A 27265-nucleotide genomic window follows, 5' to 3' on the forward strand; every position below is an offset into this window, starting at 1 on the left:
GTACAGAAGAGATCCTCTTATTTATTATATTTAAAATGTGTTGGCATAAACGTGTTTCAGGCAGCAACTTATACTAGTATAACCCTAATTCCCATGAAGAGATGGTTAAGACCTTAGTCATTGTCTTAAGTTTTAAAATTTTCCAGTTGACTTTGGAAGCTATAATATTATACCCATCTACAGCCTATAATATTATATATGCAATGGAATGAAGGGGCATATATGGAAAGTGGTGTAGTTGCCCTAGAGTTTTATTTTATTGATGTTTGCTCGTATTACTCTTAGAACAGTCTTCCAACCACTAGTTCAGGCTAGCCGCTATTTCTATTAGCGCCAAAGCTGGACTGGGAGTGCATACAATATTCATATAGACTATCAACCCTCCAGGAACCAGTGCTACACGAGGGCACGATTGCCATAGAATTTATCATTTACTTCTACTAAGTCTTCAGCTTAAATCCAGCACATTATTATTCTGATTTATAGATTTTCCAGTTTTCACTGTGTTTAAGTTTGCTATTTGTGGGCCATTAGGCGCCATGGCGTCATCTACATTGCGTTTGTATATTCACCCTTTTTTTTACATGAGTTACTTCTAAAAATCTTTGACACCCCCCCCCCCTTAATCTCCTCTAAACTGTGCGCTCCAGAAAGAAAAGTGTTAAAAAAAACAACTTTCTATTGAGGTCAACGATCTGCTGAATGTAAAATATTTAAAGGGAATGTGTTGTTAGCAAATTTTTATTTTTTTTTTTAGTTAAACAATTAGTGTGTAGGTGATTAAACATTGTTCTAGATTTTTTTATTTTTTTTCACGAGTCAGGAAATATTATAAATTGGATTCAATTGGATTCTAATTTATAATATTTCCCATTGCTGGTCACTAGATGGAGCAATTCCCAAAATTGCAGCATTGCATGTGGTAAAGCAACCACATTGCTTTATGCTGCAAAATTGGGAAAAAAACCCTCGCTCTAGTGAGCTCTCAGAATCCCCCCCTCCTTTATCCTGGCTAGTGCCGGGAGAAACGAGGGGATTGAACGGTCTAACCTCCTACACTGTGTGTCGCCATTTTTTGAGCTAACACACAGTGTAGTAGGTTTACATACAGTAGTGTAAACACAGCAAAACACGAACATACATAGAAATCACTTACCTGCTCCAGTCGCCGCCGCTCCCTCCGGACCGTCCGCTCCGTCTGCTGCCGCTGCTCCATGTGCACAAGTCCGGAAGCAGCGACCGGAAGTAGTAATCCTACTGTCCGGCCGCGATTTCCGGTCCACAGGAAAATGGCGCCGGACGGCGCGCATTTCAAATTGGACTGTGTGGGAGCGGTGCATGCGCCGTTCCCACACAGACGGCGTACACCATAGTGGATAGAACGGGCCCCGTTCGCAGTCCCTATGGGACTGGAGCTGCCGTATTCCATGTCTGTATGTGTCGTTAATCGACACATACAGAAATGGAAAAAAAAATGGCAGCCCCCATAGGGAAGAAAAAGTGTAAAAATAAAAAAAAGTAACACACAAACACACAAATAAATACAAACGTTTTTAATAAAACACTAACATCAAACTGATATAAAAAAAAAAATTGTGGCGACACTGTTCCTTTAAAAGGAAACCTACCAGAAAAATAATATATATATTACACTATAAATAAAGCATAAGAATTATAATAATAGACAAGTCTGTATCAATTTTGTCATGGCTCTGCCAGGAGATGCATCTCAAACGAAAACCTCCTCTCTTAAAGGAACACTCCAGGAAAAACTGATACATTGTGTAATTCCTAGTGCAGGATCTGAGGGGGCGGCACATTCTCTGTTTGGGGTCCTTTGAATCCCTGTGTCAGGCACCGCTCCCTCAGACTCTGCACTAGGGAATACATAGTTTATCAGTTTTTCCCAGAATGTTCCCTTAACCTTTCTCCAGTCATTTCTGGTACCTCACAAGACACAGGAGAATTATAGTAAATAAATAACTTCATGCCCAGAACAGCCATTTCCGTTTTAGAACTCTCATAATGGAGCCAAGGTAAACATCCAGATGCAGGGAGCAGGGAATACAGCATTCGCACCATTGAACATATAATTGTTGTGGGGCTGACATGTATTTATTATGAAGCAGGCTTTATATATACACGGCTTCATACATATACATGTAAATGGATGTATTTCTGTCTCGGTTGGTCTGGTGAATTTAAATTGTAATAAAACATGAACAGGATATAATCCGAATGTCGTTCTTCAAGGAGCCAAGTCATTATGGCAATAGCTATCAATGAGATTAGACTATCAACACATACAGAAGTCTGTAAATAGTCTGTAAATAGTATAAGGCATTGCTAGTCTGGATTAGGAAGAAAATCATTACTACACAACACGTTTCTCAGACTCAACATTTTACCCTTCATTTCACAAGTACCCGAGTTTACGCTAATTGAATATGTTATCTACCATTATTATAATGTAGATGAATGTAGGTGTTTTGAGCACATTAGGTAGCTCTTACATGTAGGATTAAAGTGTCTCCCTTGACAGAATTGTGTTGATTAAAGTTCCTCTTACACGGCCCGGGATGGGCCATGAAAACGAGCGCTGATCAACGAGACAGCTGGTTGATCGGCGCTCGTTTGCTCCTTTCACAAGGAGCTTTTGTTATTAATGTATGGGGACGAGCATTCGTTACTACGATTGCTCGTCCCCATACATTTCTATCATGTCGGCATCATGTCTCCCTGTTAACATGGAGATGTGCTGCCGACAACGATAATTTTTTAGGCTGCGTAAACTATACAATCAGCCGATAAATGAGCGTTTGCTCGTTCATCGGCTGATCTTTGCCCTGTTTACACAGGGCAATTATGTAATTCTGTGAACGCTCATTTGCCCGATAATTGGCCAGTGTAAAAGGGCCCTAAGGCCAAAACGGGGAACAATCAAACTAAGGAGCTGGAGTCATGATTGACATGGTGCTCACCCTAGGGTGATCATAGTACTGAGAATAGAAAGCGTGGGGAAAGTTTATTATTGCATTTGCGGCACAATTCTGGCATTGAAAAGTCGCAAGTTATGGCGCATGCCACATTTCAACAATAATGTGTGACTTTTTGCTGTTTGATGTTTATCTTGCCTCTTTGCCAATAATGGCGCAAATATACACCGGCTCGTAGCATCATCATTACTGAGCCGCATCGTTTCTGTTCGGCTTTTCTGGAAAGTCGATGTAGTGGAGTACGGGCTCATAGACTTTCTATTGAACCCGTACACCGCTACATTGATTTCCGGAAAAGGGCGAACAGAAAGGAAGCAGCTGAGCGCTCACACAAGTGCTTCTGCCGCTTCGTTTCACTATGACACTATGTCGAACGTTTAGTTACCCTTTAACACCATGACATTTTTAAGTCCATTATTCTGTTCTGATTATTTTCTCAATATATCTTTACTTTGGTCAGTGCTTCATTTTGATGATGCTGAGCTCTAAATGCCTTGTATACACATAAAGGGGAATTTATCAAACACTCTACGCTGTTTTTCTGGCATAGAAAAGCTGTAATTGTTTTAAGCAATAAAATTGCGACTTTTTGATTTTTACCCCTTGTTCAGCACTTTAAAAAGAGGAGCGGTGCTTAGAGGGATGGCATGCTCACCTCGGACTGACAAATGTACTATTATTTAGGCCAGAAAACTGACAGAAATTAGAGTGCAAATCTATGCCAGTACATAGCTATTTGGCCCATGGGCAGACAGAAATGGGCCTAATTTATTACGAGCTGTGCGCCTCTTACTCCAGCGATTTTAGATTAAGAATGGTGTATGAAACGTCAGTCTTAATAAATTCCCCCCAAAGAGTTAAATAAGATAAAATTCTATCTGCCTGTAGCTCCCCCTAGTGCTGGTCTCCATTACCAGGGGTTTTGGAGCTCTGAATAAAAAAACTGGATTTCTAACTGCTGCAAAGATTTTGATTTATAAAGAAAAAAAAAATTGGCATTCACTTCAAAGGGCATTTGCCTGTGTCTTGATGTTAGAGAGATAAGATGCAAATGAGTAGATATGAAAGAGTACATCTATACCTAAAAAATGGGCAGTCATAAATGGTAAGGGTGTATTCAAACATGCAGGTTTTGATCAGGTTTTGTGCAGTTGTTCAGTGTGATTGGTGCAACTTTCAAAATACTTTTTATTAAAAATAATTTTTACTTTTTGAGATACACCTGCTTTGTATCCTGTATATAGAGCAGCTGTATCTAGTGTTAAGACCTGAATTCGTGGGACTGACGGGTTTATTGACAGCGGGTCACACGCAGGTTCATAACTTGGATGTCAACGGTAACAGGTGGATCCTGCGTGTGACCCGCTGTCACTGAAGCCGTCAGTCCCACGAATTCAGGTCTTAACACTAGATACAGCTGCTCTGTATACAGAACACAAAGCAGCTGTATCTCAAAAAATACAAATAACTTTTAATAAAAAGTATTTAGAAAGTTGCACCAAACACACTCATAGACATTTATATATATATATATATATATATATATATATATATATATATATATATATATATATATATATATTAAAAAAAAAGAAAAACTTTGCGGCACTCCAAGTTGAAAAAATGATGGTTTATTCAATCCAAATATAACAGCAACGTTTCAATCCTACAATAGGATCTTTTTCAAGCCTTGAGAAAGATCCTATTGTAGAATTGAAACGTTGCTGTTATATTTGGATTGAATAAACCATCATTTTTTCAACTTGGAGTGCCACAAAGTTTTTCTTTTTTCTATATCTGACATTACGTCCGAGGATCGGGACGTTTTTTGCTGGCACCCGATTCATACTGATTCTGTGAGTGCTGCTGTTTTCTCTTTTGTATATATATATATATATATATATATATATATATATATATATATAAAACTTTTCAATTGTGTACATAGCCTTTAATGCAAAAAAAAAAAAAAAGGGATCAAAAACATCCACTAAATGTTATACAGTAAATATAATAGTAATTCCCATTTGTACATATATGCATGTTTGATGACAATGTGGTTTTCAGTGACGAGTGGAACAGTCTGTTGCGTGTCTTTAGTGCTCTTTTATTTTATTACCTAATAAAAATGACATCTTGGATATTGCTAATAAGACGCTACAGCTTCCTATGTCTAAACCTAATGTCATATATCTGTATGTATTATGGGCTCTCTGCAGCCTTTACTCAGACAGAGACACATATTTGGTGACAAGTCAAAGAAAAGGTCACGTAATGAGTTAGGTAAGTGTGAGCGGCTCCTTAAGGCCAGCGTCTGAGGCATGACATGTTTTACTGCTACTTCAACACTTTACTTTTCAAAACATTATAACAAGCTGCGATTTCTAAAAAGGGATGTGGGAGGCAGTGTGGGTAATTCTAGCTAGTATTGTCAGCACTTACAAGATTCTTGAAATGTTTCATGATGGCCAACAGTACTGTTAACATCTGGACATCAAATGAGACAAGTCCCATTTATTACAGTGAAAGCAGAACATTGTGCAGAGGATAATACAGCTGGCTTTCACTCCAGATTTATCATGTCTTTGCTCTACTGCACTCACTTTGGGTCTCTAGACGGTTTATTTCTTCTGAACTTGTGACTGGCAATTTGAAAACATCACATTCACCACCATAAATCCTTTATACAAAGGGAGAACTAGGCCAATGAGAAGAACATTTACTCCATTATTACCATTGTGTCTATTGCGTTATCATTCTCATGTTGTTGCTTTTTGGAGAGTATTAATATAGGGAAACTAAGCAAATATATGACACAAACTCAGCTCCCCAAATAGGTCTTTTGGGTTTGGATAGCACCCGTGGATGTGGGTCTATGCCTGTGTTTTAAACAATATATTAGGCAGCACAGGAATGAGTGAACAGGGCTTGTTCCACAGGTCCCTTTGTACCCAAAAAGAAGAGATCGAGGCAGCACTCCAAGTGTTGCATGGGTCAATAAAAGATCTTTACTTGGAGTGTCGTCTGGATTTTTTCTCTTTGCCTGTAGCCTGTCCATGTGGACCAGTCATATGCACCAAGAACTACCTTTCCCCAACTTGAGGTAGGATCCTTAAATTCATTACTTTCAACGAAGTTGCCCATGCATGTGCAGCACTAACAATGACAAACCGCTCACCTATCTGTTTGGGGTTCAAGCTGCTCAAATACTACTGAAATTACATTTTATGATGTCAGAAAGCCTTTATTTGGAAGCCCTCTTTAAAGGGAATGTGTCACTAGAAATTATTTTAAAAATTTTCAGTTAAACAAGTAGTATTTAAGTGATTACACATTGTTTTACAAGTCAGGAAATATTATAAATTAGATTCTAATTTATAACATTTCCATGTGCTGGCCACTAGAGGGAGCAGTTCCCAAAATTGCAGCATGGTCACTGTGGTAAAGCAACTTCATTGATGTATGCTGCAAATTTGGGGCGGACACACTCTCCTCTAGTGTCCTCACACAATCCCCCCTCCCTTCTTCTGAATAGTGCCAGGAGAAGGAAGGGTTTGAATGTCTTCAAACCTCCTACACTGTGTGCCGCTATTTTCTGAGCGACTGCACAGTGTAGGAGGATTAGATACAGTGCTCAGCAGACAGTATCACACGAACATAATACACACGAACATAATACACACGAACATAATACCTGCTTCTGCCGCCGCCTCCGCTGGTCTACGCTCCTATTCCTTGCGCCTTCGCTTTGTTGAACATATGGCCGGAAGCCGCGGCCGGAAGTGGTCATCTTACTGTCCGGCAGCGGCTTCCGGTCCACATCAAAAGGCCGCCGGATTTCGCTCTACGAACGAGCTCCGTTTTGGTCTGTGTGGGAGCGGCACATGCGCCGTTCCCACACAGACGGCGCACGCAACTGAGAATGGAACGGCTCCCGTTTGCATTCTCTATGGGGTTGTATGTGCCGTATAGCATCTCTGTATGTGTCGTTAATCGAGACATACAGAGATGAAAAAAATGGCAGCCCCATAGAGAAGTAAAAGTAAGAACACAGTAAAATGTAGACAGTCACAACACTAATAAATAAAATTGATGTTAATATCATATTAAAAGCAATATGCTAAAAAAAAATAAAAAATTCATGACACCTTCCCTTTAAAGTGTAACCAAACTTTCTTAAAACTTTGAACACGTCATGGTGACCTGTCAGAGAATTCTGGTGGGTGGGGTCTGGGCTGCTAAAATAAAGGGGCAGAAGCACTCAGCTGAGCGCTGTTCCCCTTCGTTGCTGATCGCCTCTCCTCTGAAACTTTAGCAAACGGTGTACGGACTCTTGGACTTTTTATGGAACCTTTACACCTATTGCTTGGCTTTCTGAGGAGAGCCGATCAAAAATGAAGGGGAATAGCATTAGCTGAGCACTTCTGCCCCTTCGTTTTAGCGATTGGTGAGGTTGTCAGCACCCGGACAACCCCAACTATTAAAATTTCTGATATGTTACTATTACAGTTTAGTTACACTTTGAGCCATGTAAGAGAAAAAAGAAATCAATCTACATCTATTGCATATAAATGAATAAACAATTGAAAAATCTATAAAAACTTACCAATGCCACTACAAGATGGCAACATGATGGAATTGCTGACTTGCTGTAAGGCATTCTTATCCAGGCAAAGTGCTGTACATACCTCGATAAATATTACATAAAGTAACACTCCAGCAACCTGACATCTGCCTTAGGAGTTGTTTGATTCCATGTGTCAGGCACCGCCCCTTTAAACCCTGCACTAGGCATAACACAATGCATCAGTGTTTCTGGAGTGTTCCTTTAACATATCAACTCGATTAAAGTGCATTACGCCTAAAATAAAAATTATAAATAAAAGTTGAGTTTCAAAAAGTATGGTGTTCATTTTGAACAATCAACAACTTCCCTCCCCCACCACCCGGGACCGCTCCATAAATAGAAAGATTTATCATTCAGAAGTCAGGGAAAGTTGGGTGACATTTGCCATGAAAGCTTTAACAGTGGCCATATGGTCTTATATTTACAGGGGATTATTAATAATAGATGGGAATGCTCTTTATATAGTACAATATTTAAATTATTAACAAAACACCAGTGTATAAAATGTATTATATTTCTTTTCTAGCAGCTACTGATTTGAGCTACATAACATGAATATTATTTTATGTAAGTGTTCTCATTGCTGTGTACTTATAGCTCTGACCAGCTTTCATTCCGCCACTTCACTTATAGAGAGCGTTAACCGGCTCAGCTCCACTGTCCGCATGGTCTGCAAAAAAAATCATAAATTATTCGAAGACATTAAATAGGGGAAGTGGAAGATGGGGCAATTATGTTATAAAATATATTCCAAGGATATTTATTCCCCATTCAGCGGATGTTTGTGATGATTTGTCTTCACAGACTTGTCACTGAGGTCATGTAATAGGCATGAGATGTGCGATTCCTAATTTATATGTGGAGAGAGAGAGTAAAAACCACCTCGGATGACATTTAGGAAAAGACATTGCCCTCCTTCAATTTAAGAAGACGTTTTTAAGGATTTACTATAAATATTATTTTGTCAGGCTCCAATGAACATATCCAAATATGTTCATGTTCACTTCCAGCAATTTCACGACACCACAGGGGAAATGTAGCATTGCACAGTGCCCACTGAATTCAAGTTGAGTCACCCACTTTGTAGCCGCTCTCTGCTCTAGCTGAATGATAAAAGTCCTGGACGAGGGACACCTTTCCATAATTCAGAATTCCCTACTAGGGTATCTAAAACTAGAAAACCCCTTTAAGCAAATTTGACCAATTTCATTCTCAGCTCACACACCCTTGTTTTCCATATTTGATAATTTGGCAGGCATAGCCTTTTCCTTGTGTCTTTTGATAACATGAGTTAAACATAGCATTGTGAACTCCATTTTTTTGTTCAGTCATAGGAGCAGAAAACAGAATTTAAGCTGTGACAGATACATCACATGATGGACACCAACGGCACCAGACAGACTCCACTTACTTTAGTGGGTTCTGTCTTGTTTCATTAAAGTGTGCGTTATGGTGTTCGTCTTTATTGCGCTATTCTATCCGTCAAATATGATGGTATCTGCAACAGAGGCTCCAATGCAGATATAAACGGAGCCTAATATACCTTTATTAGCTTTTAAACTTTGTTTCCTGTAGACACTTCTACTGATCAAAGTTGATTGCTGCACATACTACTGGCTGTGTAGTCTGGCCCGCCCCCTTACAGCTGTTACAAGGCAATTTGGAGGCGGTCCAGACTACACAGACAGACAGCTATGTCACCAAACATTATTTTCTGCTGCATCTGTTCCTAAAAACTGAAAAACTTGTAAAATTAGAATGTATTTTCATTTTAGACTTACCAGCTATTTAGACATTTTATATTGGAAATATGACCAATGTTATGATAGTTTGCAAATCATTCAACTATATAGCAGAATGTTAAGTAATTTTGCTCGCTTTTGGGATTATTGTTTTTTTATGGTAACGTATTAAGTGAGTTCTGCAACTCTGTTTGCATATTTGTGGTTACTGTATTCTGATATGGAAACTAGTTTATTATGTAGTGTCTGTGAAGCATGGATACTGAATAAAGAACAGTACTAAGCTTAGCGGTGCATACAATGTAGGCCAACAGTTGCCTATGTAGTCACCAGAAGAAAATAATGTGAGTAACACAGCGCAGACATTGGAACTCTTATTAACTATTTTCAGATGTCAATACATTCCATAGACCATAAATATTAAAATGTTTACTTTTTATTTAAGACAACCCAGTCCCCACTTACATATGGAAATGTTTAGCGCGGCTGACATCTGTGAATGGATATCGTACAATACATTTTTTCCATTTGCGAATGAGACGAAAAAGGCCTTCAGAGTTGACATTAAAGTCACCATTGAAATGCTGATCGATTCCACATTGTTTAGTAATGTAAACATCCATGGTACCTTTGCCCTGGAAGCATAACGCACACATTTATAGCAGTGCGGATACCTTGCTTCACTATTCTATAAGACTACACAGCTTGGATGAATTAAATATCTCATACTACTTCTTACACTGCCTTGACTCCTGCAGTAGGTCTAAATTACAAATGAGGAGCTTGATCTCTGCAACACTTCTGGGTAAAAGACACAGGACGGAGCCGAGACACATTCTTACATTGGGTCCCAACACTCATATCAACTGTGAGTGTGATCAAAGGCAGTTTTGTTGGCCCAAGAGACAACTAATGATATCTGTTCTCCAAGTATGTGTAAACAGAGCGCTCCATGGTCTAAGGACATGGAAAAAACTGGGCAATGTCCTGAGCACAAAAGATCCATTCAACATGTTACTGTCTTACTGGGAAAAGAATAATAAAGAAAAATTTCTCATTTCCCAGTGAATTAGTTGTCTCAGCATCCTTGTTAAAGCTTTTTATAATTCTCTAATGCAGGGGCAGAGTTATAGGGGGGTGCAGAGGAAACCGCAACACCCGGGGTCCCTAGTACCTAACCCAAAGGCCAAACTACCTCATAAGAAGACACCAGTAATAAAAATGGCACATGGTAGGCGGCGGGACCTGTGTCCAATTTTTTTTATTGGGGCCCAGAAGCTTCAAGTCACTGTATACCTCTGCTATTATGCCGCACTTTACTTTCCTACTTTGTGAACAGACCGGTCTCTTAAGGAGGGCATAGATGTGAAGATCTGTCCATAAATAAGTCGTTGGCAGGATAATATTTGTATCATTGATGATGATCGGTTTAATTTGGTACAACTAAAGTCAAATATGAGTCAATATAAAATTGGTCAGAATGATTTTCTATGGAAAAATGTTTTTGCCGATGTTTAAGTAGGACATCATCATTAAATGAAACACTCCAGAAAAAACTGATGCTCTGTGTTCTGCCTGTGGAGGGCCTAAGGGGGTGGTGCATGACACAGGATTTAAAGGCCCTGTAGATTTCTCCTGGAGTGTTCCTTTAATAAAATTATGGTTCTTTGTAATCCTTTGTGTGTGCTTCTCTGGTATGAAAATGTTTTTTTATTGTTCCTTTTCGTGAATCAGCCACAGAGGGCAGCAGAGGTGAAGTGTCACCAGCATTGATTGATTGTCCTCTTGTCGTGGCCTTTTGTTCTGGACATTTTAAGGGAACAGGGAGGTTTTTTTTCTTGCTTAGTTGACGTCTCTAAACTTTTTGCTGTTAAGGAACCCTGAATGACTTTTTTCTTTTCCTTTGCTATAATCTGAAACATAAGTCCAAGGCATTTGCATGCTTAGAACATGTTTATTGAATTTAGGTTCATATCTTCTACTTCACCAGAGGGTTGTATGTGTGTAGGGGGATTAAGATTGACCCATTATATCACCATGTATCTCCATCCTGAACTGATTGCTCTGAATGTAAAACGAGGAGCAGATGGTATTATTTTGGCTTCATTTCAATGACCTTTGGGTTTAAGTCTTGGTTGGTCAGAATCGAGTCTCCATTCTAAGCTAGTTCTTGACTGACAGCCAAGTTCCTTAGTGGAAGTAAAATGTAATCATTGCCATTCCTCTATTTCCTCGACTTAGAACATCCAAAAAAAGCTCTTGTACGAAACTGAAAACATATTCAAATGTGTTACTTAATTGTATCATAAAAGCAGCATGCTGTCAACCACAGTCCATTGAAAGCAAGACTGGCTCGAGTGGAACACAAATATAGGAAATGAGTGTGTGCCAGTCATGCCAATTCTATATTTATTGTGCTGTGGCAAGTGGTAATGACTGGTATTAACCATTATGCCACCATTGTCCTGCCATCTTTTTTTCCATTGGCAGATCCTTCTTTTATTCTAAACAACAGCCCTTTACTGAATAATTAGTTAATAGAAAACAGATTGACTGGGCGCCGTCCAAATGACAGAATGATGTTTTGTTGTAAATACTTGAGGATACACATTGTGCCTTATTCCTGTACAGCAATCCCTAAGAAAAAAATCAACCCCCTCCCTAACTGGTCCCATGTTTCCAATCTGGGTATCTGGACAGTCTTTTCCAATAGTTCAGTGTGAGTGTTAGCAGAATTAAATCCAGATGGAGCAGCATTCTCACTGCTATCTGCAGACTAGCTCTGGCAAATGTCCTCCTATCTTTATTTCTTTGGCAAGAGGGAAATACTTGCATTTATTTAGATGGTGTCCATACATTGTCGCCCTTCACTCAGCTGCCGTCTATGCAAAAAAGCCATTTATTCCCCTGCTGACAATGAAGCAAAGGTTGGGTGAGGTGAGCCGTGGGTGACATCGTCAATGGGATATGTTTATCAAATATTAGCAAAAAAATAATTAAAAACACTCACTTTTTATTGTCTCCAACATTTTTCTTGATTTTTATACCTTTTATACAGATATATGTCTCCTTATATCATTCCTTGTATATTACTACAAATTGTTATTCTACTTAGTATTACTATTATCCTGACTTTTAGAGTTCCTTATCCTCTGTGAAGTTGGGTTTACTCATGAGGATTATTGCTACAATCTTTCCCCGATTGCCAATAATTGTATGATTTGCATAAACATTTTCTACAATAATGCTATAGGCGTGTAGAGAAGGACATACCAAAGTCGCTACCTGTTCAACTGCACAGGGGTCCGGTACGTAAGGGGGCTCACTGCCACATTCAAAGCAGCCAGCGTCTTCTTACTGTCTATTAGATTGCATGTAAGGAGCAGCTCACATTTACTGGTGGCTTGTGAGAGAGACATAATGGGGTGCCCTATGCTGTGCTATTGGAGAGAAATGGGTCTATGGACTGTTATTGCACAGGGGCTCTCTGCTGTCTATGTCCAACCCTGGTACCATGTACAATGGTGGTGTGGCCTTAATAGGAATTGGAAGGGTTTACTTTTCTAGTAAGGGAACAGTTTATATCTCAAAATGTCAATGCACAGTTCAGACCCATGTCTTATTAATAATCTGGTTGCCTGTCAGACTAAAACCGAAATCACTGTATGTAAATGAAACCTTACTAAGTCTATCTTTACACGATACCATAGAGGTTGGGTCCATTCCTTATGCTACTGGGTGGCAACAACCTGTGCAGGGCTCCCTGTAAAGAAGAACTGCATTGTTAACAAGCAAAAAGATGGGGAATTGGCCCAAGGGTCATGGAAAGGAAATAGCACATGGAAAAAAAACACTAGGCCATTCTGTCCTCAGTAAAAAATGTGACCATCATAATGTTTGGCCTATTTTTATCTTTGCTATGTGGCCCCCTCTCTTATATGTATGCCACTAGTTCACACTGCCATTCGGGATTCAGTTTGGTGCCTCCGTCACTTCTAACGGCAAGAGTAGTGCAACATGCAGCGCTATTCTTGCCATCAAGACAATGGAAATCTTGATGGAACGCCAGCCGCAATTATAAGTTTACGGGGCTGGCGGACACTGTTTGGATCCATCATGTGAAAAATCTGGCTCATCGTTGTGACTTCCGTTATAAATGGGAGAAACTACGTAGATATGAACAGTGGGTAATGGTGTCATTGTGATTACAGGCTGAAGGCTATAACATGATCACACAAAGAACAAAGAAGAAGGAGTTTATGTGTTCTACCCTTGTTTGTGTAGGCTTCCTCTAAACAGTGTGTGTTCCCATATAACCAAACTGATGGGTTATTAGATTTCCAATGATGTTTGTTCCACTGCGTTTCAGGGTTTGTATGTGTCGACTTTGTAAGTAAATTAGATTGGACTATAAATGACTAGATTAATAAAGAATAAGTATAATTATGATTATCTTTATTATAGTAGATCAGTATGGTATGCCCTGTGTTCAGTACAATACCTTTATGTGTGGTTTATGTGTATTGTTGCAACATGTATGTGCCGAGTTGTCCGGTTCGTTGTCTGTCAGCAGATTAAAATTAATATTAGGCCATTGTGAGTTGCGTTTTGGCCCCGTGCCACTGTCTTCATCACAAGCTGCACACTTATCCTTTGTGCAGTCGAGGGTTGGGGTTGTTTCTAGTTTAATAGCTCACTGGGAAAATCTAGTACACAGGTGTCAGCCATAATCTCAGCCCACTTCTGAGATCCTTCAGCTAATGATTCCAGATGATGATGCAAATGTTTATTCATTTGAACCAACTTGACCTACAAAGAATGAAGTAGAGAAGCAAAAGGATCTGTGCAGCTTTCTTCCATATGACTCTCAGGCCGGCTCGCGACGTTGAGATGCTGACTGACTAAAGGGATTTATATAATAACAGTCCTCGCCGGTCCAAGTGACTGAAGATTTACTGCCAGTATTTTATTGTTATGTTTTCGTTCCCTTATTAAGACTGAACTTCATTTGCTGTTTGCCTCCCCAAGATGTTGGTGAGCCATTTATCAGGGCCATCATATGCAATGTTCAGGAAGCCTAGGACCAGAATAACATTTGTAGAGGTCCGAAACCTGAAGGTGGCATGACTAAAAAGCGATGTTCTGGTTTTATGGAATTAAAGCTTGAAAAGTTATACCGTTTTAATCCTGAACCCCTTTTTACTACCTCTGCCTGCTGTCAGTGACGAAACATTAACTATTTAAATTCTGAAGTTGAAAAATACCCGTAGACTTGCACAGGCCTATCATTGAGAGTAAAGGTCCAGGAGATTTTTTTATTTCAGTTTTTTTTTTGGAAGTTGCCACTCTGGATTGGTTTATTTAAAAAGCTGTCAGGCGTTTACAAAGCTTTGCAATTGTTTTTTTTTTAATCCATTTTTTTAAATATTTTTTATTTGATTGTTTTTAGAGAAAAAAAATATAATATACATCTTTATCAATTCCAACAAAATATAAGCAGACCCATTCCCACCTTTCAGTAGGAGTTGTATAATAGCGCAGATGTATATGTCATTCATGGCATGTGAAATGTGTACGGAGAAGAATAGGTAATATATTGGCTGCCTTTTGTATTTGCCACAATCCAGGTAAAGGAGTAGATGTCGATACTCACAGATCAAAGAGATGTAGCAATGCTATCGAAACATAGATTGGTTATTCAAATGGTAAAATCATAGAAATGCTTACATTTTTGTGTTATAGAGGACATGTGGGTTCCTCCGATATGTCTGTTTTAGTAGATGCTTGTATTTCCTATAAAATAATGCTGGAAAATATTTTTTTTTAAAACTCTGCAATTTTACCATTCCTCTTGGAAATGTATGAATACCCAGTTGTAGCTTTATTCATACAATTCCAGGAGGAGTAACAGAGCAAAATCAAATTCTAAAATTTCTATTTTATAGGGAATATATATATTTACTAATACAGACAAGTCTAGAGAGTTAATTTATTTTCTTTAGCCATGCTTGCACACAATGATATAGTGCTCCCCATTTGATCTCTCGATGTTTGGGCTTTTATGTTCCATTATTATACAAGTCTAAATTCCTACTTGCATTGTCTGCCTCCCTATTGTCTTGCCTATCCCACCATATTTAAAGTAAAATTCTCCTTTCTCTAATAACATGTCTAGATCTCATGTTGTCACCATCCTAGACACATAGGAACCGCAGCCTGTGCGTTACGCCAGCTTGCAATATTTACAGTAATTGGAATACACCTGTAATCTTTTCTTTTTAAGCCGTGGTATAAACCGGACTATTTGTGCATTTTCCCCCCTAATGAACAAGTATAAACAATCGGCTGCTGTATAAACAAAGAAAAAGCTTTTTACTATGTGACATATGGTATTTATCTATTGTTGCCTCGGAATAAAACAAGAGAAAATCGGGTCGGAGATAGGGCCAGGAGACTCGCTGCATTATACTGACTATCAAAACAAAAGCAGGAGAGAAGGCAGGCAGCAGGTGCTGCTTCCAGGGGAAGTCTGGGAGGATGGCGAGCGCTGCCAACAGCTCACCTGTAGAACAGAGCATCAGGTTTTGGTTTGTTGGAGCTGTCATAGGGGATTCATTACCATCTCGCCTTTTCATTTACTTCCTTTCTCTTCCATACTTGCATTATAGCCGCCATTGTTTGTTATGATCATTCTGAGGAAGAAGCATCTGTGCGCAGTAAAAAAAACCAAAAAATCAATCCTCTAAAGACTATGGATCACGGTTTAATGAGGTCTGGATATGTGGGTTAGTAGTTAGACTTGCATCGGGTGTACGACGATACATAAGGTACATAAATAGGTGTATATATTATTTTATATCCCATGTATATAGCATTTAACATTTTTTTTTATTTTTTTTTGCAGATCGTACTGAGAAGCGCTCCACAATGCCAGACTCACCTGTGGATGTGAAGACACAATCCAGGCTGACGCCTCCGACAATGCCACCTCCCCCGACCACACAGGGAGCCCCAAGAACAAGCTCATTTACTCCCACAACATGTAAGAAATGGTTTCTTTAAAAATGTGTTAACCTTCTTGGCTGTTAGTGAGACTATACATAGTGCATCCTTGGTCAAATAGTACAATTCTGCAGCAGATTTTTTATGGACTTCTGGACACAATTTTATTGCGGCTCCATACAAGCCCAGAGTTGTACGGAACCACAGTAAGGCCTCCATACACGGCTGTGGGACCATACTGTGCCTCCATATGCTTCTGATTTCATACAGAGACACATAGAATTCTTTCCTGTGTGATTCCATATGAATCCTGCAGTGCCGTATGGAGGCACCATGTGGTGGCACACACGGTAAGGAGCTGTAGGGACTCCTCACGTCACGGTATAGGCTTTGAGCACGAGGTTATCCGTCTGTATGAACCCTTAGGCCACTTTAACACGGCAGTATTTCGGTCAATATTTTGCATCACTATTTGTAAGCAAAAACCAGGAGTGGACCCTACACAAAGAAAAGGTATAATGGAAAGATTTGCATCTCAAACATTTTTTAATTTTTCATATATTTTTTTAAAAATGAAACACTTATGTCCTTCGCATCGACCTTCCTCTTCATGACTTTTGCATACAAGCCATGTATAAAATATACAAGATGGTACCATGTCTCTTTCTAAGAAATGATTGTGACAATTTTTCAGTGAAAGGCAAATATTACCTAAAACCGTCTTCCCCTATGACCAAGGCTTAGAACCATGCATTTTTGATACTCTGGTCTGTAATAACCATATTAATGACATCATTAGTAAAATGATATGGCTAGGGTAAATTCTTCATATAAACATGATTGCTATGTTCAGGATAAAATGTTCAAATCGTTTGCATTTTAGAAATAGGTGTTTGAAAATGGCACCTGAATGGGACTTTCAAAAGTCTATTTCCTGCTGCTTTAATGCCACTGAAGTGGCCAATCAAACCTCATGAATTGGACGGTGTCACATTGTAAGATAAAGCATTTTACCATTCTTCAAGGGGAAAGAATATAATACAAAACATTGTCAGAGTTGTCTAGGAATTGGGTTTATCAGAGTTATTACACATGAAATAGATGGATTTGATGACCATATAGAATACACACATACCTAAAGAGAATACACAGATTTAAATAAATACATCATTGTTGCTATAGTACTATGGTTGCTATGTTAATAGTATACTTGCGAAACATTGACAATGTCACTGAACATGGAAAATAAATGTATTTCATTCCCAGCTCTGTTATCTTGTGTCTCTGGCATTGCATGCAAATTAGCTAAAGGTGTTTAAAATAAAAAGATAAAAGATAAAAATGTCCACAGCTTTTAAAACAGGAATGTATGGATGAAAGAAGGTTTAATTTGGTCAAATTGGTCAATGGCAAGGGTGTACATACCATAGAGTTAAGGGGGATTTACACTGGGCGATTATCGTGCAGATGAGCGTTCATAGAACGCTCATTGCTGAAAATTGCCCTGTGTAAACAGGACAGCGATCAGCAGATGAACGAGCAAATGCTCATTTATCTGTCGATCGTATCATTTCTAAAAAGTTAAATATTATCGTTGTCGGCATCACCTCTCCCTGTGTAAACAGGGAGACATGCTGCCGACATGATAATAATGTATGGGGACGAGCGATTGGAGTAACAACCATTCTTCCCCATCCATAACTCCTTGTGACAGGAGCAGATGAGCGCCGATCAACGATGTTTTGCTGATCGGCGCTCGCTGCAGCTGCCAAAGTTCGGACAGTTTAATAGGGCCTTTAGACCATGTGGATGCTATTGGGCACTTGAAAAGTCCTGGTTGGTCCCATGCTCTTTGCTATTGGGTGACGGGAACCCACAGAGGACTCCCCTTGTTAGAAAATAAGGTTGTGGGAAACTGGCTCAAAGGTCTTTGGAAAGGGGTAAATAAACACCAGGCCCTTTTGTCTGGGGTTGAGGGAGGCAAAACCCAAGACTTTAATGAAGGACCCATTTTGATCTCTGCTATGAGGCCGCCTTTCTTCAATGTTTGTCACCTGTCTTTAGTAGAGATTCACATGTGAAGTTATAAAGATATTCCTGTATAGAGCTGACAACTACTCTTTATTTTTTCTTATTAGTAACCAATGGCACAAGTCATTCACCAACAGCACTGAATGGAGCTCCGTCCCCTCCTAATGGCTTTAGTAATGGACCTTCATCCTCTTCCTCATCCTCATTGGCAAATCAACAGTTGCCTCCAGCATGTGGTGCACGGCAACTTAGTAAACTGAAGAGATTCCTCACCACGTTACAGCAGTTTGGCAATGATATTTCACCGGAAATTGGGGAAAGAGTGCGCACCCTTGTTCTTGGATTAGTGGTAAGAAGAGCCATGAAGTGGTTCAGATTGTGCCGTATAAATGCAGGGCAGTTTTTAGCAATACTTACTTTAGGATAGTAAATCAGTTTGAAAGTGACAACCATTGCTTTGCAAATTAAATTTACTATCAGACAATGTAATTTCCATTACCCCAGACAGCAAATAGTCCCTTAATGGAAGTTTGAATGTAACCTGAAATTAAGCACTTATATTATAAAGCAGCTGTAGGTTTATATTAGATGAAGTGCAAACAGAAATGTTGTACATGACCGGCATGTTTTTACCTCTGTTACTTTTTGTAAATTAATGTTTTTTCTCCATGTCTGCTGAGTGGGGGCGGTCTCTTCCTTATTTGGAGATGGGGACTTGTGCTGTGAGCCAATAAGCTGCCTCATCCTGATGCTTGCCCTCCGGCTCTAACAGACATTGTGAGAGACTGTAATATAATTTCCCCCTCCTCCCCTCTCACAGCATGAGTCTCTCAGAACACCCTATTATAAAAAATAAAAAGAAAAAGAAAGTGCACAATAATTTAACAATGATGGCAAAAATTCAACCCACGTTTAGTATTGAGAAAGGGAACATTTTCATAAAGTGGATTATTAATATGCTGGTTAATAATGGCAACGTGTGTCTGTCTTGTCTTATGTCCAAGTCATATTATTAGATCATTGTGGGATATTGGAGTAGTGTGCTGACAGATTTATGTGTCCTCAGATCATATAGTTAATTTCTGCAGGAAAAAAACAGGAGCGGGCGATAAGTAATAATATAATTATAATTACACGACTGTTTCTCAAGCATTGATTTATTATTGCTTTCCCCTAAGAGAGCAGTTACGCTTGTCAAGAGCTCAGTCCTTCATATGAACAAAATGAATAACAAATAATGTCAAAGGATACATCAAGCTGCAAAATTATTTTTATTCCGAACAAGAGCAATGATTGGGCAGAAACGGGGTTGTCTTTTATCAAAGTCTTTATTAGAAATGGACTCAGCTGTTTTTTTTGGTGTTCGTCAGTGTTAGTACTATGTAGGGGTGCAAGGATCCATCACAATGTAGCTGGACATATCCATTGTCTATGTAAGCAAGCTACCCCCATGCAGTCATGGGCTTTAAGATCAGTGCTATGGTATCGACTTGTAACACAATATATCAGGAAGTGTAACCAATAAACAGCTTTGTTATTTCAGCACTGTTTATTTCCGAAGAACCTCTTTAAATAGAGGGTATGTTGGTTTTTATATGATTATGCTTTTCAATTACATTTTTGCCTGTTTTATAGCTGTGTATCTATATAGGATGGAGGCAGTTTGTTTGACTATTATTTTACATATATTATATATGGGATTTAAATGAAGGCATTACATGGAAAATCATCTCTTACACTTGTCCTTTGTAATAATTGCCTGCTGAAAATCTTTTCCTACTAGTGGGTAATGTGCTAAGCCATGTCTTTTTCTTTGCCATATCCAACAGAATTCTACACTGACAATTGAAGAATTTCATTCCAAACTGCAAGAAGCGACTAACTTTCCACTGCGACCCTTTGTCATCCCATTTTTAAAGGTATTGCACAGTTCATCGATCTGGAAATGATTTCAAACCTTATTGTTGCTAGGTCACAAATGTGTGTTTTACTGTTTTGCTTTTTAAGAGAGAAAATGGAAAATAAATCAGAGATGTAAGGACCGAGCTGTGATGGACACACTTATCTAGGTGACTCTTTGCCCTATAGCTCTCTCTTTGTGTTATTTCTAGTTATGGGGCGTGAAAGTACCATGAGTGTATAATTTAGGATGGTTTAGTTCTCTCCATTTCATTCTTTGGCAGTGATGCTGGCTTATAAAATATAGGTAATATTCAATGTCCAGTATCATATGTTATTTTTTTTTTCCTAGCTCTAATTCTTCAACTAAAAAAAATCCAGTTTATCTAAATGTTCCACTGTCAATTTATAAAAAAATAAAATAAAAAAAAAGGATAAATTATTTAAGAAGCTTCATCTTTCAGTGTAGTCAGTATTTTAGGACAAACTTCTAATTCAATTTTCCTATCATGGAACTATCTGGGGAGCTGGATATGCTAATATTAGAAATATTTCTAGTTCACTAATACACAGCCTGAAAAATTTATTCAACTCTAAAGATCATTACAAACGTAACGTGCAATTTAAAATAATTGTTAAAGATTATTAAAACATTTTTGGCTAATGCTGCTTCTGCACCGACGAAAAAGTGGCAACTCCTCTGGTCTAGCATGGCACTTTTGCCCTCAAGCACAAGTGTCCATACCTGAGCCAACCTCTAATGACATCATGTGCAATCATATAGGATGACATCACACTGTAGGATCTGTAGACACAATGAACACCTCGGCAACCTCTAGTGTGCTACTCTTGTATCTCCGGGTAGGATAGGGAAGGCAATTTCATAGTTGAAAGGAACACACACTCAGATTACCAGCCTGAAATCAGTTTTATTGTTTTTTTAATGTTGTCTCTTAATATTCCCTAATAGTGCATTTATCTAGAGAGTCTGAATGCTTCCCTACATGAATACTATTTTTATAAAGCAGCCAAGTTCACAGACCCAAGAAATGGGTGCACTTTGTTTATACTCTCAATCAAGGGGTATAGTTTGGAGGGGGTCTGTGGCCTCTGGTTACTGGGGGTATAGGAGATGCCAATAAGTAGCCAGTAGAGCTCCAAGGCTGAAGGAAAAGGGAGACTTGTAGGGCATGTGTCCTCTCGGTGTTGGATTGTATGGGGGTGCCAATGAGAAGTCGTTAGAGCTCTGAGACTAACAATTTTACTGGACTGACTCTGTCTATCTACGTGTCTGCTGCCAATGCAAAAGGCATTACTCTCTATAGATCGATGGGCAAAAGTAACATCAATTGCCGACACTCTGCATAAAATGCATAATCCCTGATATATGCTAGGGAATTTAGAAGTATGGGGCAATCCTATTAACTGGTTGTAGCCATACTGTTATAATTGGTTTATAATTTGCCCAAGACTGAGAGATGCCAATGCGTTTGTCTTCTGCTATGAGTTGTGATGTTTCTGTGTGTTGTAGATTATATCGCCTTTTCCTAATGAGCAGGATGTTTTTGTTAACCCATCTTCTCTTGTAATTATCACATTATTTAGTGGTTATATAGAAAGCATGCTTTCATAATTTCTGTAAGTCATGACCTGCGGAGGAAAAGAATCTCTTTAACATAGCTGTGATGTTAGACACCGTGCGCAGATTTTCTGCCCACAAAATAGCATCAATACATATGTATAGCACATTATGTTCTTAACTCACACTTACAAACCTCACATGGAACCTGGCTCTGCCAAGACTGAGTAATTGCAGAAAATGATATAGATGTACGCTCTGAAATGTTGCAGTAAAGATGTGTCGATGAGTACTTTAAGACGCACATGGTGAGATCTTGTCACTAATGGTATGGTTCTCCCTCCAGAAATATATAATGGCATGTTATAAAACCAATGCGTTTCTCATAATGGACAAGTTACCAGTGCAAGTTCAAGAAGCACAATGTATTTGTATGATAAAACAGATAGACCTGTAAGTTTAGCACCTTTGTTGTAATGCAAGGGAAAATAAAAGATAAAATATCTAATTTTCTCATTATGACTAGTGCTAGATTATTTAGAACATATCAGAAATGTATACCACTTTTAATGGGGTTCTCCGCTTTGAACATTCCATACTTAGTAGAAGGGTCCTTTGATATTAAGATGATCACAAAGTATCCACCGGCTGGGACTCCCAAGTTTGATTTGCCTACAGCACGACCACAGGGGAAATGAATCATTACACAGTGTCTATTCATCTCAGTGGGCTGTCTGTGTAGTGCAGGATAGTACAGGTCCTCCAGAGGGAGAGACGCTCTTTGTAGCCGCTCTCCACTCTTGCCAAGAGATGAGGATCCTGAACAGAGGACACCCTCTAATTACTCAGAATTCACTAATAATGTGTATGAAACTGGGTTTTCTAAACGGGACAGCCCCTTTAATTGCCCTTATCAATATTATCTATATAGGATACAGTATTCTCTTTCAAGTGAACCACTCCCAAAACCTGGAAATTCAAATGTGACTGCAATATTCTACACTCTTTACCCATGTAACACTCTAGGGTCTAAGAAGCTGACTTACGGTGAGCTGTTTAGTAGGATCTTCATACTAGATCACTGGTGATCGCTGCTTATTTTCTTTCCCTGACCAATAGAATGGTGTATTTTCAGTAAGATATTTATTTTCAGCCCTGCAAGGCCCCTTTTTATCAGTCACAGAAAGAAAATTATTCAGTCTCAGAAACTTGACAAACAGCTCCCCTTTTATCAGATTTTTGTGAGTTTGACAAGGGGGAGATATCAGGGTGAATTAGAGTCACACCTGGTTTGAGTGCAGTTAGATTTATTTTTTTTCTCCATGAAGTGAAATTAATATAGTGCTTGGGGTTTTCTATGAGATATAATAAAAATCGCATATAGCCTGATCTACAGTGCCCCTAATGCCTACAACAGCCATTCAAGTCCTTCATCATTGGTGTAAGTGTTCTCTTCTATGCCCTCAGCTGGTTAGAGTAGGAATGGACTGTGATATGGGACTATTGGAGGCATACCATGAATGATTATGATCGGGTTTACTATTCTTAGCATTGTCAATTTGGTTCAGACGTTGGCAACGGAGCTCATTGTTGGCCATCATCCAACAGTAGTCCATTTAGCTAATTAAAATAATCACCTTGTTAACATTGTGTGCCAAATGCAGATAATCCTAAGGCCCAATTTATTTCAGTTGTCACTAAATAAGCATGACTGACTATGTATGGACTGGTAGGTGGCAGTTAAAGTATAGAGTGTATTGAGCTCGGCCCATATCCCATGAAGCAGCGTACTTAAACTAATAAGCAAAGCTGTTTATAGAAGTGCTGGGTATGCTCGGTTCATAAAAGGATGCTTTCTTTATGAATTTCAACGTGTTAACATCATTTCCTCTGTGAATACCGCTGATTTCTTTGCTTTGTAAAAAATAAAAATATGTTTCTCTTCAGGGTCAAATTGGCTGCCACAAAAATTAAAAAAAATTAAAAAAAGCAAGCTTCCAAGGACACTTACACATTCTTCTATCAGAGCTGCGCACCATATGGTCCCCATATCATTTACTTTGGATCACTGGAATCAAAGATGCAACTTTTTTTCTAATTTTAGTGCTTTTCCTCAAAGGAGACATTAATGACAAAAACCATATGGTTGTGGGAACACGGGGCCTTAATAAGTGCATTCAAACGCAGCTGTAACAATATGCATTAAAATCTTGTTTTCATTAAGCTAATGCAACCCGCAGACCCACGATTCCATTCTGCGTTTATGGAGAAACATTTACTGGAAGGATATTAGACACCATCCTAATTACCTAATCTGGCACCAGAACTAGAACAAACAAAATTGCTTTGTATTACCATTTTTTTTTTCTCAAATTGAAAGAACATGTTTATAGAATTGCTGAATAAAAAAGGGGAGAAAACAAAAGACATTTTAACCGTGTCATCATTACTTTTGAATTTGTCAGAGGCAGCATTTCTGGTTTTCATTAGCTGTAAATCTCTGACACTCTTTTTAAAGTGATCGGGAGCAATGGGATTTTTTGGACTGAGTTGTTTATTTTATGTGGTTGTTGTTGTATGCTGTTTGCCGTGTTAGTGGTTTTTATATTGTAATTGCCTTTTATGTGGCAGTGAGGCTTACAGGGCATTGAGTCTGACCATCCATCTTTCTACGACCTGTTAAAAATGTAACCTATAGGACGGCCACCATAATAATTTAATCATTCAATAAGTGAAAACAAATATTTTCACCAGTTCCCATCAAGTAGCAATGATCAGCCAGCATGTTGGGAAATTATGAAAACAGATGTTAACAATGCACAAAATATGTTATGGACAGTAAACATCTAAAAGATATTTGTCAATGCTCCAGGAAACGATGTCCGATCCTAAAATGTTCCATGTAGGGAATAAAGAATCTCAAAAATATGTAATTATTGCTTCCTTATTTTGTGGACCCAGTCTTTTTGTCACATTAGATCAATTACCGACTTTTGATCTAACTTTGACATGACCGTATATGAGCCCTGATGTAGCAGGGACTGGGCACCAGATTGTCAGTGAAGAGATCAGGTTAAGCATCCTTCTGACATGGTTAAAGGGTAACTAAACGTTAGACAAACTTCTGACACGTCATAGTGACATGTCATTGGTGGGAGTCCGAGCACTGAGACCCCACTGATTGCTAAAACGAAGCTGCAGAAGTGCTGAGCCGCTACGTTTCAGTTCGGCTTTTTCCAGAAAGCCGATGTATCGGAGTACGGGCTCATAGACTTTCTATTGAGCCTGTACTCCGATACATTGATTTTCAGAAAAAGCCGAATAGAAACTAAGCGGCTGAGCGCTCACACGAGCACTTCTGACGCTTCATTTTAGAGAATGGTGGGTGTCTCAGTGCTCGGACTCCCACCAATCAAAACTTCTGACATGTCACTATGACATACCAGAAGCTTGTTGAACATTTAGTTACCCTTTAAGGTGGAATCTGATAACCATTGTATGCCGTTTCTGCGAATTTTATAACCTTGTGTTCTTTTTTATGTTGTTTATATTATATTATTATGAGATCTATACTGTATTTGCTTCTGGAATCTGCATGTAAACATTCTGTAGACAATGTATTGAGGTTGGTCCTGGCTCGAAGCCAACTAAGCTTTGCCAAAAGTCATCTGCACACAATATGACTTGCTGCTAGTAATTTTTTATAATTATCATTCAAGAATTTGGTCTACGAGATTACAAAACGTAAATGTATTTTTATAGCTGTACAATACAACTATCTCCGGCAGGAAATTCTGTTTAAGTTAGGACACCTGGTTGCCAAGGTCTTGGGCAAACATTATCATTTAATTTGTCATGACTCTAGGTAACTTTCTTATTACAATCCATCAGTCTCTGTATAACTGTTTCATACATAAGTCCAAAAGTTATGAAATTATACAGGTTTATCATCCAGTTTAAGTTTTTGGATCCTCTTAGAGTAGATCCTCTAATATTTTTGTGGCGGTCCCACAAACAATTTTGGACAGTGTTTTTTCCATAGCATTTGATCCTTGACTTTCCATCTGTACATGCAACTTATTTAAAGTTACGTTAAACCCAAAGGGTGATCTCCTACCTACCCCAGGTAAGTAATATTTTGGGAGTAAGAGATCAGCCCAACCTACCAAAACATTTTGTTTTTGCAAGATTTTTTTTTGTATAAACTATTGTCAGAATCAATGTATTACTTTAGATACTAGTATGTATGATCCCAAGAAGATATAGCATCAAATGATCTTACCTTCTATAAGGGACACAGATCATTTGCCATACATGTTTTTTACTTCCCCTGGCAGCCTTTCATGTACAAAGTTTAGAACACAAGAAAGAAAAATGATTATAGATTCTGTCAAACTGTTAAGGAGAATTGAAAATAAAATAAAAGCTTTCCAGAGTTCAGATTTTATAACAAGCTGTTCCCTCAATCTTTGTTGTATATTTTATAGGCCAATCTGCCTCTGCTGCAGCGGGAACTTCTGCACTGTGCAAGACTGGCCAAGCAAAACCCAGCCCAGTATCTAGCTCAGCATGAGCAACTGCTACTGGATGCCAGCACAACCTCACCTGTTGACTCCTCCGAGTTGCTTCTCGATGTGAATGAAAACGGAAAGAGGAGAACCCCTGATAGGTAAATAAACCCAAGATCTGTTGACATCTACGGCTTATCAACCATTTAGTATAGTTATCCTGCTTGTAAAAACACAGTAGATACTGCAAGTAGTAGTTCTTTACTTGTATAGTTTGGAATCTGGTGAGTTTGAAGAGTAACTTCCTTCAGACTGCAAAGCATGGAAATAGATGTTGCTTCATGATGCTTATACTTGAAGTAATTGTCCACCTTTACAAAGTGTCATTTTCAGGTCCAGTGTTTTTTTTTTTGTGCTGATTCATTTTTTAATATATCTTTTTAGTGGTGGGAGCTCCGTTTTTCTGTTACATGGCTCCAAATCCCCTTATAGTCATAGAGTTTATTGATAAAATTCTGGCTGCCCACAGCCACCACTAGATGAAGCTTAGGCAGTGTTCACATTGCCGTTTTTTTCCTTCTGTCGAAGGCATATGTTAGATAGCTTCCAACATATATCTCGGAAAGAAGACTTTAACGTATTCCACTGCATAGGCATACAGTGGAATATGTTGCATGAACCGCAGTGTAGAGTGCTGTGACGAAGGTACTTTGGCCAGGGATTTTAGATACCACCTGCACAGCGTCCCTCTATCCCCCACGGCCGCAAGAACTTTAAAGCAGCCGGATACCGGGGAAGCTACGTCACTGGAGCTTCACTGGTGTAGCCCTATACCCGAGTGAAGCTCCAGTGACGTAGCTGCCCCAGGCTGAGAGAGCAGC

The 27265-nt window shown here is 38.9% G+C and overlaps 1 protein-coding gene across 7 annotated transcripts in view; it reads left to right on the plus strand.

Moving 5' to 3' along the window:
* RUNX1T1 (RUNX1 partner transcriptional co-repressor 1) overlaps window positions 1-27265 on the plus strand; it is a 113532-nt gene that overhangs the window by 56542 nt on the left and 29725 nt on the right. For all 7 annotated transcript variants that reach the window (XM_075825986.1, XM_075825985.1, XM_075825989.1 and 4 more), the window contains exons 2-5: window positions 16270-16407; window positions 18506-18747; window positions 20228-20317; window positions 26364-26545. In XM_075825986.1, coding sequence (XP_075682101.1) covers window positions 16270-16407; window positions 18506-18747; window positions 20228-20317; window positions 26364-26545 — 652 coding nt within the window. The remainder of the gene's footprint in view (window positions 1-16269; window positions 16408-18505; window positions 18748-20227; window positions 20318-26363; window positions 26546-27265) is intronic.

This window comes from Rhinoderma darwinii, chromosome 5, assembly GCF_050947455.1.
Source record: "Rhinoderma darwinii isolate aRhiDar2 chromosome 5, aRhiDar2.hap1, whole genome shotgun sequence".
NCBI lineage: Eukaryota > Metazoa > Chordata > Amphibia > Anura > Rhinodermatidae > Rhinoderma > Rhinoderma darwinii.